This window comes from Lissotriton vulgaris, chromosome 11 (genome assembly GCF_964263255.1).
Source record: "Lissotriton vulgaris chromosome 11, aLisVul1.2, whole genome shotgun sequence".
In the NCBI taxonomy this organism is placed as follows: Eukaryota; Metazoa; Chordata; class Amphibia; order Caudata; family Salamandridae; genus Lissotriton; species Lissotriton vulgaris.
Window position 1 is genome coordinate 340,458,943 of NC_141699.1, and position 13,307 is coordinate 340,472,249.

General features: G+C 41.9%; 1 protein-coding gene across 1 annotated transcript in view; it reads left to right on the forward strand.

Moving 5' to 3' along the window:
• The window catches only part of SUSD2 (sushi domain containing 2), a 1,032,760-nt gene that overhangs the window by 396,151 nt on the left and 623,302 nt on the right, over window positions 1-13,307 (forward strand). Inside the window, exon 20 of the mRNA XM_086943298.1 lies at window positions 4,823-5,091. Within this exon, the coding sequence (XP_086799424.1) occupies window positions 4,823-5,091 (269 nt within the window). The remainder of the gene's footprint in view (window positions 1-4,822; window positions 5,092-13,307) is intronic.

The following is a 13,307-nucleotide window of genomic DNA, read 5'->3' on the forward strand; positions in this document are numbered from 1 at the left end:
ATCAGCAGCCCTCTATGGCGCCGAAATCTGGGGGCCAATGTCAAAGGATGCCTTTGACATTTTGGACAATAAATTCATGCGTAGTATTGTAAGAGCCCCGAAAGGTACGCCGTTGGTTCCCCTCCAACTAGATTTGGATTTTAGGAGGACCGACCACTATACTATTGTACGGCCACTGATGTTCTGGGTCAGATTATGGCAGACTCTAGAATTGCTTGACTACAGGAATGGGTTAAAGGAGTTATTGTGTTTAGATGTATCTAATTCCAACGTTTGGCTAAAACACATGAGAACATGGTTTACTAGAATAGGCCTTTTTCCATTTTTGGAAAAGTCCTGAAAGGTTGCCGCCAAATTGTAAAAATGTGGTACAAAAGGCTTTTTGGGGCTTTATAAATAATCAAGTATTTAATGGAAATAACAGTGGGTCACTGGTTAGTACCTTTTTAACCTTTAAGGATGTACCCCTATTTGAGAGCTTTCTTGCTGAAATTGAGCCCCTACTTGCAAAAACCCTTTTCTTGAAATTCAGGTATGGCAACCTTATGACTAATACAACTCTTGCACGTTGGTCTAAAAAAAATGCTAATGATACTCCAACTGTAGGAAAAAAATGTTCTTTGTGTGAGGGTAATCACAGGGAGGACGACATGCATATCCTTTTCTTCTGCCCAGCATATATTCTGTCCAGAAGAAAGTGGATTCAACCCCTGTGTAAACTCTTAGGAACCAGGTCATGTATGACTGCATTTAGAATAATTAAAACTGACACAGCACAGACTGTTGTATTCAATGTCAGCAGATACCTCCACTGCATTTTTTTCATTCGTAAGAAAAAAGGCTTAAAGTTGTAAAGCTATGGGACGTTGCATGTTGTTAAGAACTGATTTAGTCAGATAGCTATGTAGTAATATTTTATGACTTTTAAATACATGTATTTTTAAAAATGTTAATATCACCTATATTATAGTGTGTTAAATGGATTTTGGATGGTTTTAAATGAAATGTTATTGATATAATCTTTTATGGCAAAATAACGCCGAAATAAAGAAAATGAAATAAAAATGAAAATTTTAGAACCTAATGTGAAAGTAAAACATAAAAGTACTGGCTGAGGGTCTGCCTAAACATACGTTCATGTTTTTTTCTTATTCACCAATATTATCAGTATATAGTGCGACATGTCTCCGTGGCTCCTCTTCACCAAAAAAAGACTTCTACATAGCGCACAATTCTGCCAACACACATTTTGTTCTTAGGCAATAACGCTCTCCCCTCCACTCCCACCCTGGAGCAAATCTGTAGATAGTCTCATCCATACTTCTATTGATCGAATCAAATATCTACAGATTTCTAATTAACGAAGATGTTTTATCAAAGTCTGAGAACGCCGCCACAGGTACATATTGTAGGCATTCGCAGACTTTCAAGACAAACCACGCCTTAGAATGCCCTCTTCCTACCCCTAGAGTGGGATTTGCGAATGTGGATTTCTCTGCCCTCGTGACAGTAGTAAATGATTTGATGCCCACCATGAATAACAGTGAATTCTTGACAGGCATGATTTATTTCCGTTTACTGTCGAAAATATCTTTGTGAATAGAGCGCATGGTGATTTGGGACATTAACATTTACTAAGGCTTCATAAGAAGGCTAATTAATCAAGAAGCTTAACTGACACGGTGGTTGAGTATAATTCAATAAAGTAAATGCATCAAAAAACTCAGTGTCCCTGAATTTAATGAAACTTCTGGAACTTACACAGTGCATATGGAGTTAAATTAGATGAGGGCGGGGATTAGTTGTGCACTCCTGCTCTGAATGCAAGGGCATCATATGACAAACTTAAAAGACAAATGTAACAAATGAAAAAAATCACATCTAGATGCACTCCTCTTCTCTTCAACTTTTATTTTGTTATTTTGTGTTGCTCTCGAGGAAAGGATATTTGCAATACCTTAGAACTCAACAGAGTCTCTCATTCTGTGCACTGCCTTGCAGTCTCCTTTAGTACCATTCTACTGAAGAGCACAGGAGAACACTTGTTGGCACTTTCATTGTCTGCAAGGGGTACAAGGGTGTGGTCACTGGTGATTATTACTGATATGCGCCCAATACAACTGCTTCCTTGCTGCCTTCTCGGAGAACTGTCTCCTCCTCGTACCCCATGTTCATTTTTGAAATAGGGCCTTGCAGGTCACTGATTGGTGGGAGAGATGGGACTCCGCTGCTGCTTCTCCTAGGTGAGAGATGCCCTTTCAGTGAGATCGCCTGTCTCTTTGTCTCAACTTCATGGAGTGAGATCCTTTGGCATTCGCAGTCGGAGGTGGATACATTTTCCTGTTTTCTGTTTTACTGCAAATTCTCACTCACTCACCATATCAGAAAGTCTTTTTGCTGTGTCTCAATTTGATAAGTGTAGACAAACCGAGGTCAGTACTTGAAGCCTTCTGGTTAAACGTTGTCCCCCCTGTGACCCATAGCTCTAAAGTTCATCTTTCATTATAGAGATACTTGGAATAGCCTGTTGTGTTGCTGTGCTGGGAGACTGTTGGACGGTTTACGAAGTTAGCTACATTTATTCTAGTTCCCATCTGGTCCGTATTACCGGAGTGCCCCTGGGGCACAATGGGCATTTCAACCCGCTTTGGGCACTCCCAGGGCATTTGGTGTCTACGAAGCGGCCGCAGACGTAATACTGATAGCACTGGCACACATGAAGGACCAGCGCTATCATCCAAGGGCGTTCCCTCATTTACATGAGAGCATGGGCCCATGCAAACAAGGGAATCCCTTTGCCTCTGCACCACTGTATTACAAATGCGGACGAAGAGGCAAAGAAGCCGTCAGGAGGCACACTGACAGCACACCACCTAAAAGGGGGGGACTGGGGTCCCATGGACTCCCCAGACATCCCCGTGGAGGCGGGTGCAGTCACTCACTGCACCCACCTGCAAGGGTATCTCTAATCCCCCTTCAAAGTGCAGGCGGGTGCCACCTGCACAGTGAAACACGGAGTGCCTTTGAAAGCAGCCACTCCATTTTTCACCTAAATGTGCTGCCCTGGGGCAGCGCAAGTTCACAGCTGCCCTGGGGCAGCCCATTCACTATAGTGTGGTGCATTTTCCTGGTTAGAGCTGGGCACACCTTTTGAAAGGTGCGCCTAACGCTAGCTGGAACATGCGCCACATATGTAATATGGCCCCTGGTATTTACCTGCTTTCTATACTTTTCTCATAACTGACCCCTTGTTATCGATTTTTATAATCACATGACCTTTTGGTGACAAATGATAGTTTATAACTTTAGGGACTGTAGAAGTAACATCACATACCCACTGACCAAAAACAGCATTGCAGGAAGCAATTTCACAGGACTTTAGTCCCTCGAACTGGTGAGCCATTGCCCATTTTTTCAAGAACACTTATTTTTAATTGGCCTATTGTACGCTCCTCTAAGTAGGATGGATGTTCAAAAGGCTTGAATGCTAGAAATAAAGATTCAGTAATTTGAATACCTATCTATTTCTAAATAGGGTTGCAGAGACTTTATTGTGTAAGTCAAATATTTCAAGCACCCCAGTTTTAAGTGGCCATCACATGCATCCAGAACCTCTGCCGGTTATATGTAACAATGTACAGTATCTCCAATAACTAGGAACTAACCCCTTCAACCAGGTCTTCATTGAGCATCAGTCACAAGCTTCATCTTTGGACCAATGATCATGGTTCCTGCTGTATTTCTCTTACTGATCCGATCCTAGCCTGCAGTAGACTCAAGTACAAATCGAACTTTTGATGTACTGTTTTCTCTACTCATTTCCCTTGTTTGGCACCTTTCCAACCCTTCTTCAATTACAAAACAGTATAAGATTACATGGCGAACGATGTAATCATTGATCTATAATTAGATGTTGCTAGTACTCGCATACCTTCACGGTTTACTCAAAGGTATCACCACAGACAGACTTCCACACCTTTGTACCTCTTCATTAGCAGACATTTAGTCAAAAGCCAATCTAAGCGTGGGAGATTCCAAACCAACATTACAAAGTCTTTTATTTATCACTCAACAGTATATTCGTGATAACGTCATCTGGGGCACAGGAGAACGAACCTATCAGGGTTAAACAGTCCCCTTACTCAGACAACAGATAGAGACTCAGAGGAGGAACAGTGAAGGCAAATCATAGACAAAGATGAGCAGTAATACATGTCTGGTCATAAAAGCAGGTAGGGTGTTCTACTACAATATTTCGTTTTGAATATTGCCCTCCTCAAATAGTGTCAACTATCACAATATTGTGGAAGCTAAAAATATACGTATAGATTTACTATTCTTAACTCCACATCTTCAAAGTACGCAGATGTGAAGTTAATAATAGTAAATCTGTACTTACCCATATATACCTACCGTCATGATATAGTAGAAGTCAACAACGTTCTGGATACTATATTGTGACAAGATGATAATGTTTCACTCCAGTCTGTGACAGCCATTGGCATGGGAAAGGGTTGTCTGGTTGAATTTGGCACTAGGTATCTGTATACACTTTTTAAATCACTTTCATCATAGGTTCCTTGGGTTTGGCACTGGGCTCATGCAACACATGAAATTAATGCATTTATAGTATGTGCTTTTTCTCTGTATTTGGACAGGGTCTATGTGATGTCCAAAACCAAAATCTAGATTTTATTGCTGCCTTTGTTCCAATGTGTAGAATGAAAACCTTTTTCTTGTGCTGTTATTGCTGTCACCTGATTTTAGGAATTTCAGAAATTTGTACTTATGTTTGAGCTTATCTTTGGGCTTTTATCTGCAGCCCTGACTACGCTTCTGGGCAGCAGTGCTGTTACGACTCCTCAGGGTTCCAAGTCCTGACAAAAGACTCTACTGGAGGGAGCACCCCTGACCGTGGCCATGATTGGGGCTCCCCGCCATACAAGAAGCCCCCGAGAGTTCCAGTCTTCTCACATTGGATCTACGATGTCATCACCTTCTACTATTGCTGCTTGTGGTCAGACAACTGTCAATACTACCTTGAGCTGAGACCATCCAGTGACTGCCGCACTTACACACCACCCAGAGCTGGTAAGGAAACAATTATCTGTTGAGGGTGCTTGATAAACCACCAGGTAAGCACAAATGAAGGGTAACAAGCAGTCTCCAGACAAAGGCTGACTCAACGTTTGCAGGCAGCTGTCCTTGTTTTGGTGTCTTATGCCATTCACAACTACACGCTGCACTAGGTGAAACTTGGTAAGTTCTAAAGATTGGAAAATAATCTCCTAGTGAGGAGCAGCTTGGGAAAAACGTTTCTCCTCCCAGCATCCAGGAACATTCAACAAGGGATCTAATGTGTTTCAGTGCCAATTATTTCCTTCTAAAGGCAGAAGCTATTCCTAATTGTTGCTTGATTGCTTATGGAACTTAAATGTTACTTCTTTGCATCCTTATGTGGTGATTAATCCAACATTAAAATCACCTGCATGACTCAGATCCTTAGAATTGTTTGTGTTGTAAAATAGATATCCCTGCTTTCTGAACTCGCCCATTTCAGCATGTAGATTCTGTTTCCAGAGGTCCTTTTGTGGCAGGTACCACAGGAAATGCACTTCTGGGTTGGTGAATAAACGAGGATCCAATTGGTAGTCCATGCTGAAGGTCCAAGACAAATGGTTTAATAGGAAGATAGGAAAGTGGTGTAAGTCAAAGTGTAGCACAACTGGACACTTCTCATCACTATCTAAAGAGTAGTTTATGAAGGGTACATATTTAAAATGTATTCTTGAACGGTTGTTATGGGTATGTTTTTTGTACTTACTTTCATTGATACAAAATCATGTTGCATTCATTATATACCAGTTTTCCTATTTCATTCCAATACATTTTGAGATTAATACCTCTTCAGGATAATTACATGATTTTTTGATTTTAGCTAAGAAACTCAAAAATCAAGCAAAGTTGAAATATGCCAGGCCTCACACAGATATGAGTCCTTTGAATCTTAGTATTATGCTTCTATGAGTTTTAAAAAGCAAGATAATCAACATCACCATACTGTGGTTTTAATATCTATATCAAGTACCTCTTAAGGGGCAGCCTATTTTAGCTAATATTAGGTTGTGGAAGTCTCCACAAATTAGCCCCAAGTCTCTACCTGTAATGCTGATTACTTTTCATCTATCTTCACATCCTACATATAAGCATACTATGGAAGTAAATTCCCTTCCAGTCTAAGCGTATGAAAGGAAGTCAGTGCTTATGTAGTTTATTCTCATTATCTCTACGGATCCACCAGATGTTTCCTTGTCTCTATTTTTAAAGTAGATTCTGTCTGCTCATCCCATTGAAAAGTGTATTTATTAAACATCATTGAAGGGCATACAACATGGTACACCCTTTACCTATGTAATAATATATCACTCAGGCTACACGGATTCCTCAATGCATAGCAAATCATTTCTTAAAAATATTTTTTTAAGGAAATATATTTATAAACTGTAACTTACAAACTGTGCAATTTGCAAACTCGGAGGGTTTGCCACCTCAAATGTTTTTTTTGATGTAGCAAAACCCTTTCAGAATTTTGAAAACCTTTTCGCAAAATAGGTTTTGAGATTCATTCAGAACTGCAATTAGGAAGGGGCAGGAAAAGGATGCCTCCTACTATTTGCAATTGGCAAACAGGTATATAAATGGTTTGCAACTGCAATTGCAGTCACAACCATTGAAAAACTACCACCGGCTCAAAGGAAGTGGTAACTCTTTCACATAAACACTTTTTTATTGGCTTAACTTTAAAGCATATGTGATCATACATTGGGTTCTATTTCAGTTTGCAGCCCCATGCCAAATATATCATTTTAGTAACGAAAATCGTGGAATTCTATCTTTCATCTTCCACCACCAGCCCAGATTTACGTATCTCTAATTTACATTCTGAGGTTTTTTGCTCTTTTTTTCATGGCTTTATTTTTTGCTGCAATTGTGTTTATCTTTTGCACACCTTTTTATTGCTGATTCTCATTTTTATTATGTCTCATGCCCATGTTGCTTTACTCAGTCCATATACCTTGTCATTTATTGTTGTCCTATATGTCTGAGATGGGTTTCTCTGCTCTGTTAATAGGAGCCATGATTATCCTGTGGAGAGTAGGGAAGACTACAACAGTAAGTGAGTGGTTTGTTTTAAGGTATTGTTCCTCGACTCTTCTGAATACCTCGATAACACCCAACATGGCTTCAGAAAACACCACAGCACAGAGTCCGCTCTCACTTGTGTGGTCGATAACATCCAACGCAAAGTGGACTCTGGCCAAACTACGGTTTTGGTTCTGTTGGACCTCACGGCCGTGTTCGACACCCTGTCCCCCGCCATTCTTACATCTCGGCTGAGGGAAGCTGGTGTCACGGGACCGGCCCTGAGTCTCCTAAATTCCTTCTTGACTGAAAGGGAGCAGAGAGTGATGCTTGGGAACCACCTCTCCCCTGCCAAGTCATTGCAGTGTGGGGTGCCACAAGGGTCGGCCTTAAGTCCGACTCTGTTTAACATCTACGTGGCTCCCCTGGCAAGACTAGTTAGATCTCAGGGGATGGAGGTGGTGTCCTACGCAGATAACACCCAGATCATGGTGTCACTAGCTCACACCTCTGTTAGCACATCTGCTGCCAGTTTCAGGGTATGCATGCAGTATGTGGCAGACTGGATGACTATTAATTCCCTCAAACTGAACGGCGGAAAAAAAAAACGGAGGTGTTGATCTTTGGGAAGGACCAAGATGTGTGGTCAAATGAGTGGTGGCCCTCCTCTCTTGGCATCTGCCCCACTCCCTCCCAATCTGCCAGAAATCTTGGTGTAATATTTGACACCTCGCTTTCTATGTCCCTACAAGTTAACAGGACCGTGGCCACCTGCTGGGGTGTGATCAGGATACTTAATAAAATCTGCGGGTATCTCTCCCCCCAGGCGCGCAAACAGGTTGCAGTCGCCCTGGTGGGCTCGAGGCTAGATTACTGCAACTCCCTGTACATGGAAGCCAATAAAAGCCTGATACACCGACTGCAGATTGTGCAGAATGCTGCAGAACGCTTTGTCTTGGATCTTCCGAAAGCCTCTTCCGCCACCTCAGCCAGGAAGGACCTTCATTGGCTTCCCGTGCAGCACAGAATCTCCTTCAAAACTCTGTGTCTGGCCTACAGAGCATTAAAAGAAGGTCCCTCCAGTGCTATCGGTTCTCTTCTAATGCGTTATATCCCTACAAGAAGCCTTCGCTCTGCGGGACTCTGTCAACTGGTTGTTCCCCGTGTCAAACTTGTTAGATGGGGAGCCAGAGCTTTCTCCGTGGTTGCCCCGCAGCTTTGGAATTCCATCCCCATTGAAATAAGAACTCTCCCTTCAATCGAGTCATTTAAAAAGCCTCTCAAAACTTGCTTCTTTAAGAGGGCCTACCTATGAGAGAATAGGACTGGGGGGGGCTGCTAGCTTCTGCATTTGACTTAGGCGCCTTGACGCCCACTGGGCAACGTTTGCGCAATATAAGAACAGTTTCATTCATTCATTCATTCATTCATTCATTCATTCATTCATTCATTCATTCATTCATTCATTCATTCATACGTGGGCCAAGGATGTCTTCACCCCTCTCTCTTTGGCCATGTCTGGACGAGGATATTGATAGGGGGGGTTTACCCAGTTAAAGTTACGGGGACCTGGGTTATCAAATGAGTAATAGGAAGGGGTCCCAGTAATATGAGAGCATTAACCAAAGAGATGAAAATAATCAAACAAACATAACTTCAATCCACATTGTTTAATTCACAATGGGATGATATATTGAATATGTATACTTTACACAATCATTAATCTGTGGTTATTCACAGTGCCCCAAAGGTAAAGACGGGGAGGGTGGTGTGATAGTGTTGGGAATTGGTGAAGGAAAGAAAAAGGATTCGTAAGTGACAGTAAAATCAGTAATTAAAGCTTATTTCACAAAGTTACAAAATCTGTACCACAAAACAAGACCAACAGGTTCATGCGAATTATTTTAAACACAAATCATACTCCAAATGTTCAATGAATGAAAACAATGGGGTGTGGAGTTGACGATGAAGGACAATCAGTTGTCGACGTTTCGACCCTCATACGTGCAGATATTAGTGTTAATCTTCCTGTGGGGTCTTCATCAGGACCGGGGTGTAGGGGACACGTAACCTAATCAAGGTATAAATGTATGTATTAAAAATACGGGAAATGTTATCCCTGAATTACTTAAGATGACAAAGCACACCATCCACATAATGGGATTGACTGAGAATAACATCAGCGTCCCGCCAAAATGGCTGGGACAGAATTAATCTGCGCAAGTAACAATTAGCGCAAGTCATGCATGAAGTTGAGTCGTGTTGAAACATCACACTAATTCGGTACTTAATGGAGAGCCAAAGGTCAAGAGCAATTGGGGATAGGCCAGAACCGCAGGGATGGACAGTTTAAAAATTCAGTGGGAAATACTGATAATTTCAACATAATTACCCGAATGAAAATATGGGCACAGGGTAAGGGCCAACTTGCTTAACGAATCGATGCTTATTGGTACTAATGTTAGAGTACTGAATTTTTGGACGAGGCATGGAACCCTACTTTCTGTGATGTTTTCTGGTTCAACCTTTTTTCAGATTGCCACAGTGCCCATTTAGGTGCATTGCAGCTTCACAGCCTATTCACAATAGTCGCAGAAAGCCACCTGCAAAGTAAAAGGGCAGGTTAATACGTTTATCCTTGGGGTGTTTTTACCATTTATTATTTTTGTCTGTACTTTAACTTTATTATTTTCTTCATCTATTTATATTTATAGATATTCAATAACTTCAATATTATTGATAACTGATAATTCCTTCATCCTTCTCTGTACAGTTAATTTCCCTTTTGTTGCTCTTATTCACAGTAGGTGATCCCCTCATATCGATATTTGGTGAGGGAGACACGAAAAAGCAACTCCTTTTCATTTTAACAGATTAGTCTTTTTTCAGTGGCTTCTAAGAAAAAAGACTGCCACTGTGTAATTTGCTGAAAGACCGATTGTACGTAGTAGGAGGTGTGAACTGTTTATTGGAATACGCACTTTTCGAAAGACAGGAGATGTTTAGATATATATGTTTTTATATTTTATTTTAGCTGTTTATAATGTGCACCACCATTCACAGACTAAACTAGAGTCTCTAGGTGTGCGCGTGGGACAGTAGATTCTGCCATTCAGTCCTATTAGACCGCATATTGAAGGAACAGCTAAGGCCTGAATGTTTTCAATTGTTTCCTGATATTCAGGAGAGTCGCTTCAGCCCTCAAGGCAAAGGGCATGGACGAACAGTTCCTGCCGTCCCATGTTTTAAGTTTCTACTTAGGGATGACAAATTCGAGTTTATTTTCAGATAAAAGTAGGTAGACCTGTGGATTAGTTCCGTTGAATAACTTTAGTACAGGTAGCAGTAAAACAGATATTGTACATTTGTAATTAAACAAATGTGGGTTTCTCAAATTCATATATTGGAACAATGGTAATCCGCTGGACACACAAGAATTAAAAATCTCAAAAAAAGTAAAAAAGCTTTCTGAAATAATCTTCAGCCCATTAAAAGAAGATAAAAGCAGCTAAATAAAGGAGGGTTGCGCTCTAAAGTATTCCAATTCTAAAAATATGGGACTAAAACAATAAACCCAAAACATGGATACAACTAATAAACCTATCTAAATTCCGTGCATTTCCACTTCCGCAAAGGTTCTACTTTAAGATAGCTTGTCGGATGTGCCACATGCAATTTAAAAATTGGGATACAGCAAAGAGTATTGGTGCATGGAAGTCGTCCTTTAAAAGTCTGTAGGCCTCTGCACAGCGCACAAAGCCCAGGTTCTTACAAAGTTGGATTAACCAATGCTTGCGCGGCAACCAATAGGCTGGGCAGAGGAACAGGACGCGTATTTCAGACTCCACCTTTTAATTACATGCAGGACAATCCCCATTTTGATCTTTAACCCATTTGCTGGTAATCGCTAGTAATGGGAGGGTCCCTAATCTAAATTGCACATACAATTTCTTGGCCAGTGGGGGCTGAATAAAATCCAGAAAATGTTCCTTGCTATATGTGTTTTTAACTAAGAAAAACTCCGCTGTCAAACGACCACATGTGGCACTAACCTGGAAATCACATGATGGTTCGGGAGTTCTCCAGAGGCCCGGCTTGCCTAACTTAAAGGCAAGAACCCTTATGTGACAAAGCCAAGGGATTTCCTTGGTGATATAGATGGCCAGGAGCTCATTTAACTCTGCCCTAAAAACGGACAACTCTGGGATAATCCATAGCCTCCTCCAGAATGTTAAAGGTCTCAGGGCAATCTCTTCATCAAGGTGCCTGATGCCCATGTCCATACAGAGGGGAATAAGGGGGGTACTACGAGGTATGCCAACAAGCTGCCGCATGAAGTTGTACACGAACTTTGTTAGGTTGGTGGTAGAGCAATGCCCTCACAACTCCACCCTGTATAGAGTGGCACCCCTTGCTTGTGCTTTGTAGATTTCCACCACAGAGGCAGCTGGTTTAAAAACTGAACTTCTGTATGTTTTCATTATACCGCCCACTGTCTGGGTTAGCCTGAGTCTTGCTTTGGCCAGCTGGGGCCCCCATTTCAAATGCTCTGACAGGGTAACTCCCAGATAGTCAAATATCTTTACTCTTTCTATAGGAGTACCATTTAGAGAAGGGTTTGGCCTAGTCATGCTGGGGGGATTGAAGATCATGTATTTAGTTTTAGTTAAGTTGATCTCCGGCCCTTGCAACTTACAAAAATTGGCAAAGCCATCAAGAGTGCCCTGGATACCCATTGATGTTTTTGAAAGTAACAGGGTGTCGTCAGCAAACATCAACATAGGCACCCTCCCCGATACTAACTTGGGAGTGTCGTTATCCTTTATGCTTATAAGGTGGTCAACAAGACCGTTAATAAAAAGACAAAAGAAGGTAGGGGTTAAAACACATCCCTGCCAGACCCCCTTTTGAACCGGGAAACGGGAAGTAAATTCCCCATATTTTCCACAACGTACTTGGGCAAAATTTCCCAGGTGGACCCTCTCTATAACTTTGAGAAGGTAGAGAGGAATTCCAAGATCACTCAGCACCTTCCAGAGTTTCTCCCGAGGGACAAGATCGAAAGCCGAATTCAGATCAACAAATATATGGTAGAGGCTGCCACCCTCTATAGTCACCGTTTTCCAGAAAAGTAATTGTGATCTAAATATGTGGTCTACGGTTGGCATGTTCGATCTGAGGCCGGCCTGGTAGGGACTTAGTATTTGTTCTTCTTCCAACCAGCCCTGGAGATGGTGCAAAGGCACCCGGCCGAGAAGTTTTTGGGTGATGTCGATTAAACTAATCAGTCTGTAGTTAAAGGGCGAAATAGGACAACCTTTTTTAAAAATGGGAACTATCTCCGCCTTACGCCAGGTATCGGGGGGATCCAAACCCTTCAGGATGGCATTAAACAGGGCACACAAATATGGTACCCATATTTTGGGTTCTTCCCGGAAGAGGTCCCCCGGAAATGTATCTGTGGATTAGTAATGTAATGAGCAGACTTCTGTTTGGAAATCCTACTAATAGGGTTACAAATGGAGGATGGAGCCCTGCACTGGGCATTACACCTCAGCCCAGGCATTTTCTCTCGCAGAATGCTAACTTTTTTATTGCAGCCCCATGTCCCTTGAAGGGTCAAGGGCTGCAGTAAAAAATACAATTGACATTATGCATATTGCGCTGGAAAAGCGTGCACCGGTGTTCTCCCCCAGTGCCCACAGCCTTAATTCACAGTATTAGACCTGTATCTCGTGGACAGCTTACACTTTTCAAAAGCACACCACCCCTTTTCAGGTGTTGCCTTTCAATCGATGGTTTGGCACTGCAGTTTAGGTTCCAAACCACTTATACATTTCATGGAATAACACAAGGAATAGGGGTCGCCCAGATCACGCACCTTTTCCTATTGATGTGTAAAGACTCAAAAAAGCATGCATTGCGGGTAAAAATGGCATTTACGACTGGAGTTAAATCTTTGATGAGTTGCTACTTTGGCTTTTTAGAAGCTATGGGGCATATTTACGAGTTCTGGCGTATCTCTGCATATCAGCAGAGATACACCAGAACAAATGCGTCACGCAAAACTACCTTTACGTCACGGCAGATGCCCCGCATTTACAATGCGGTGCGCCGTGCCGCAAGGGTAGGCAGATGCGTGACGCATCTCATGACGTAAGGGT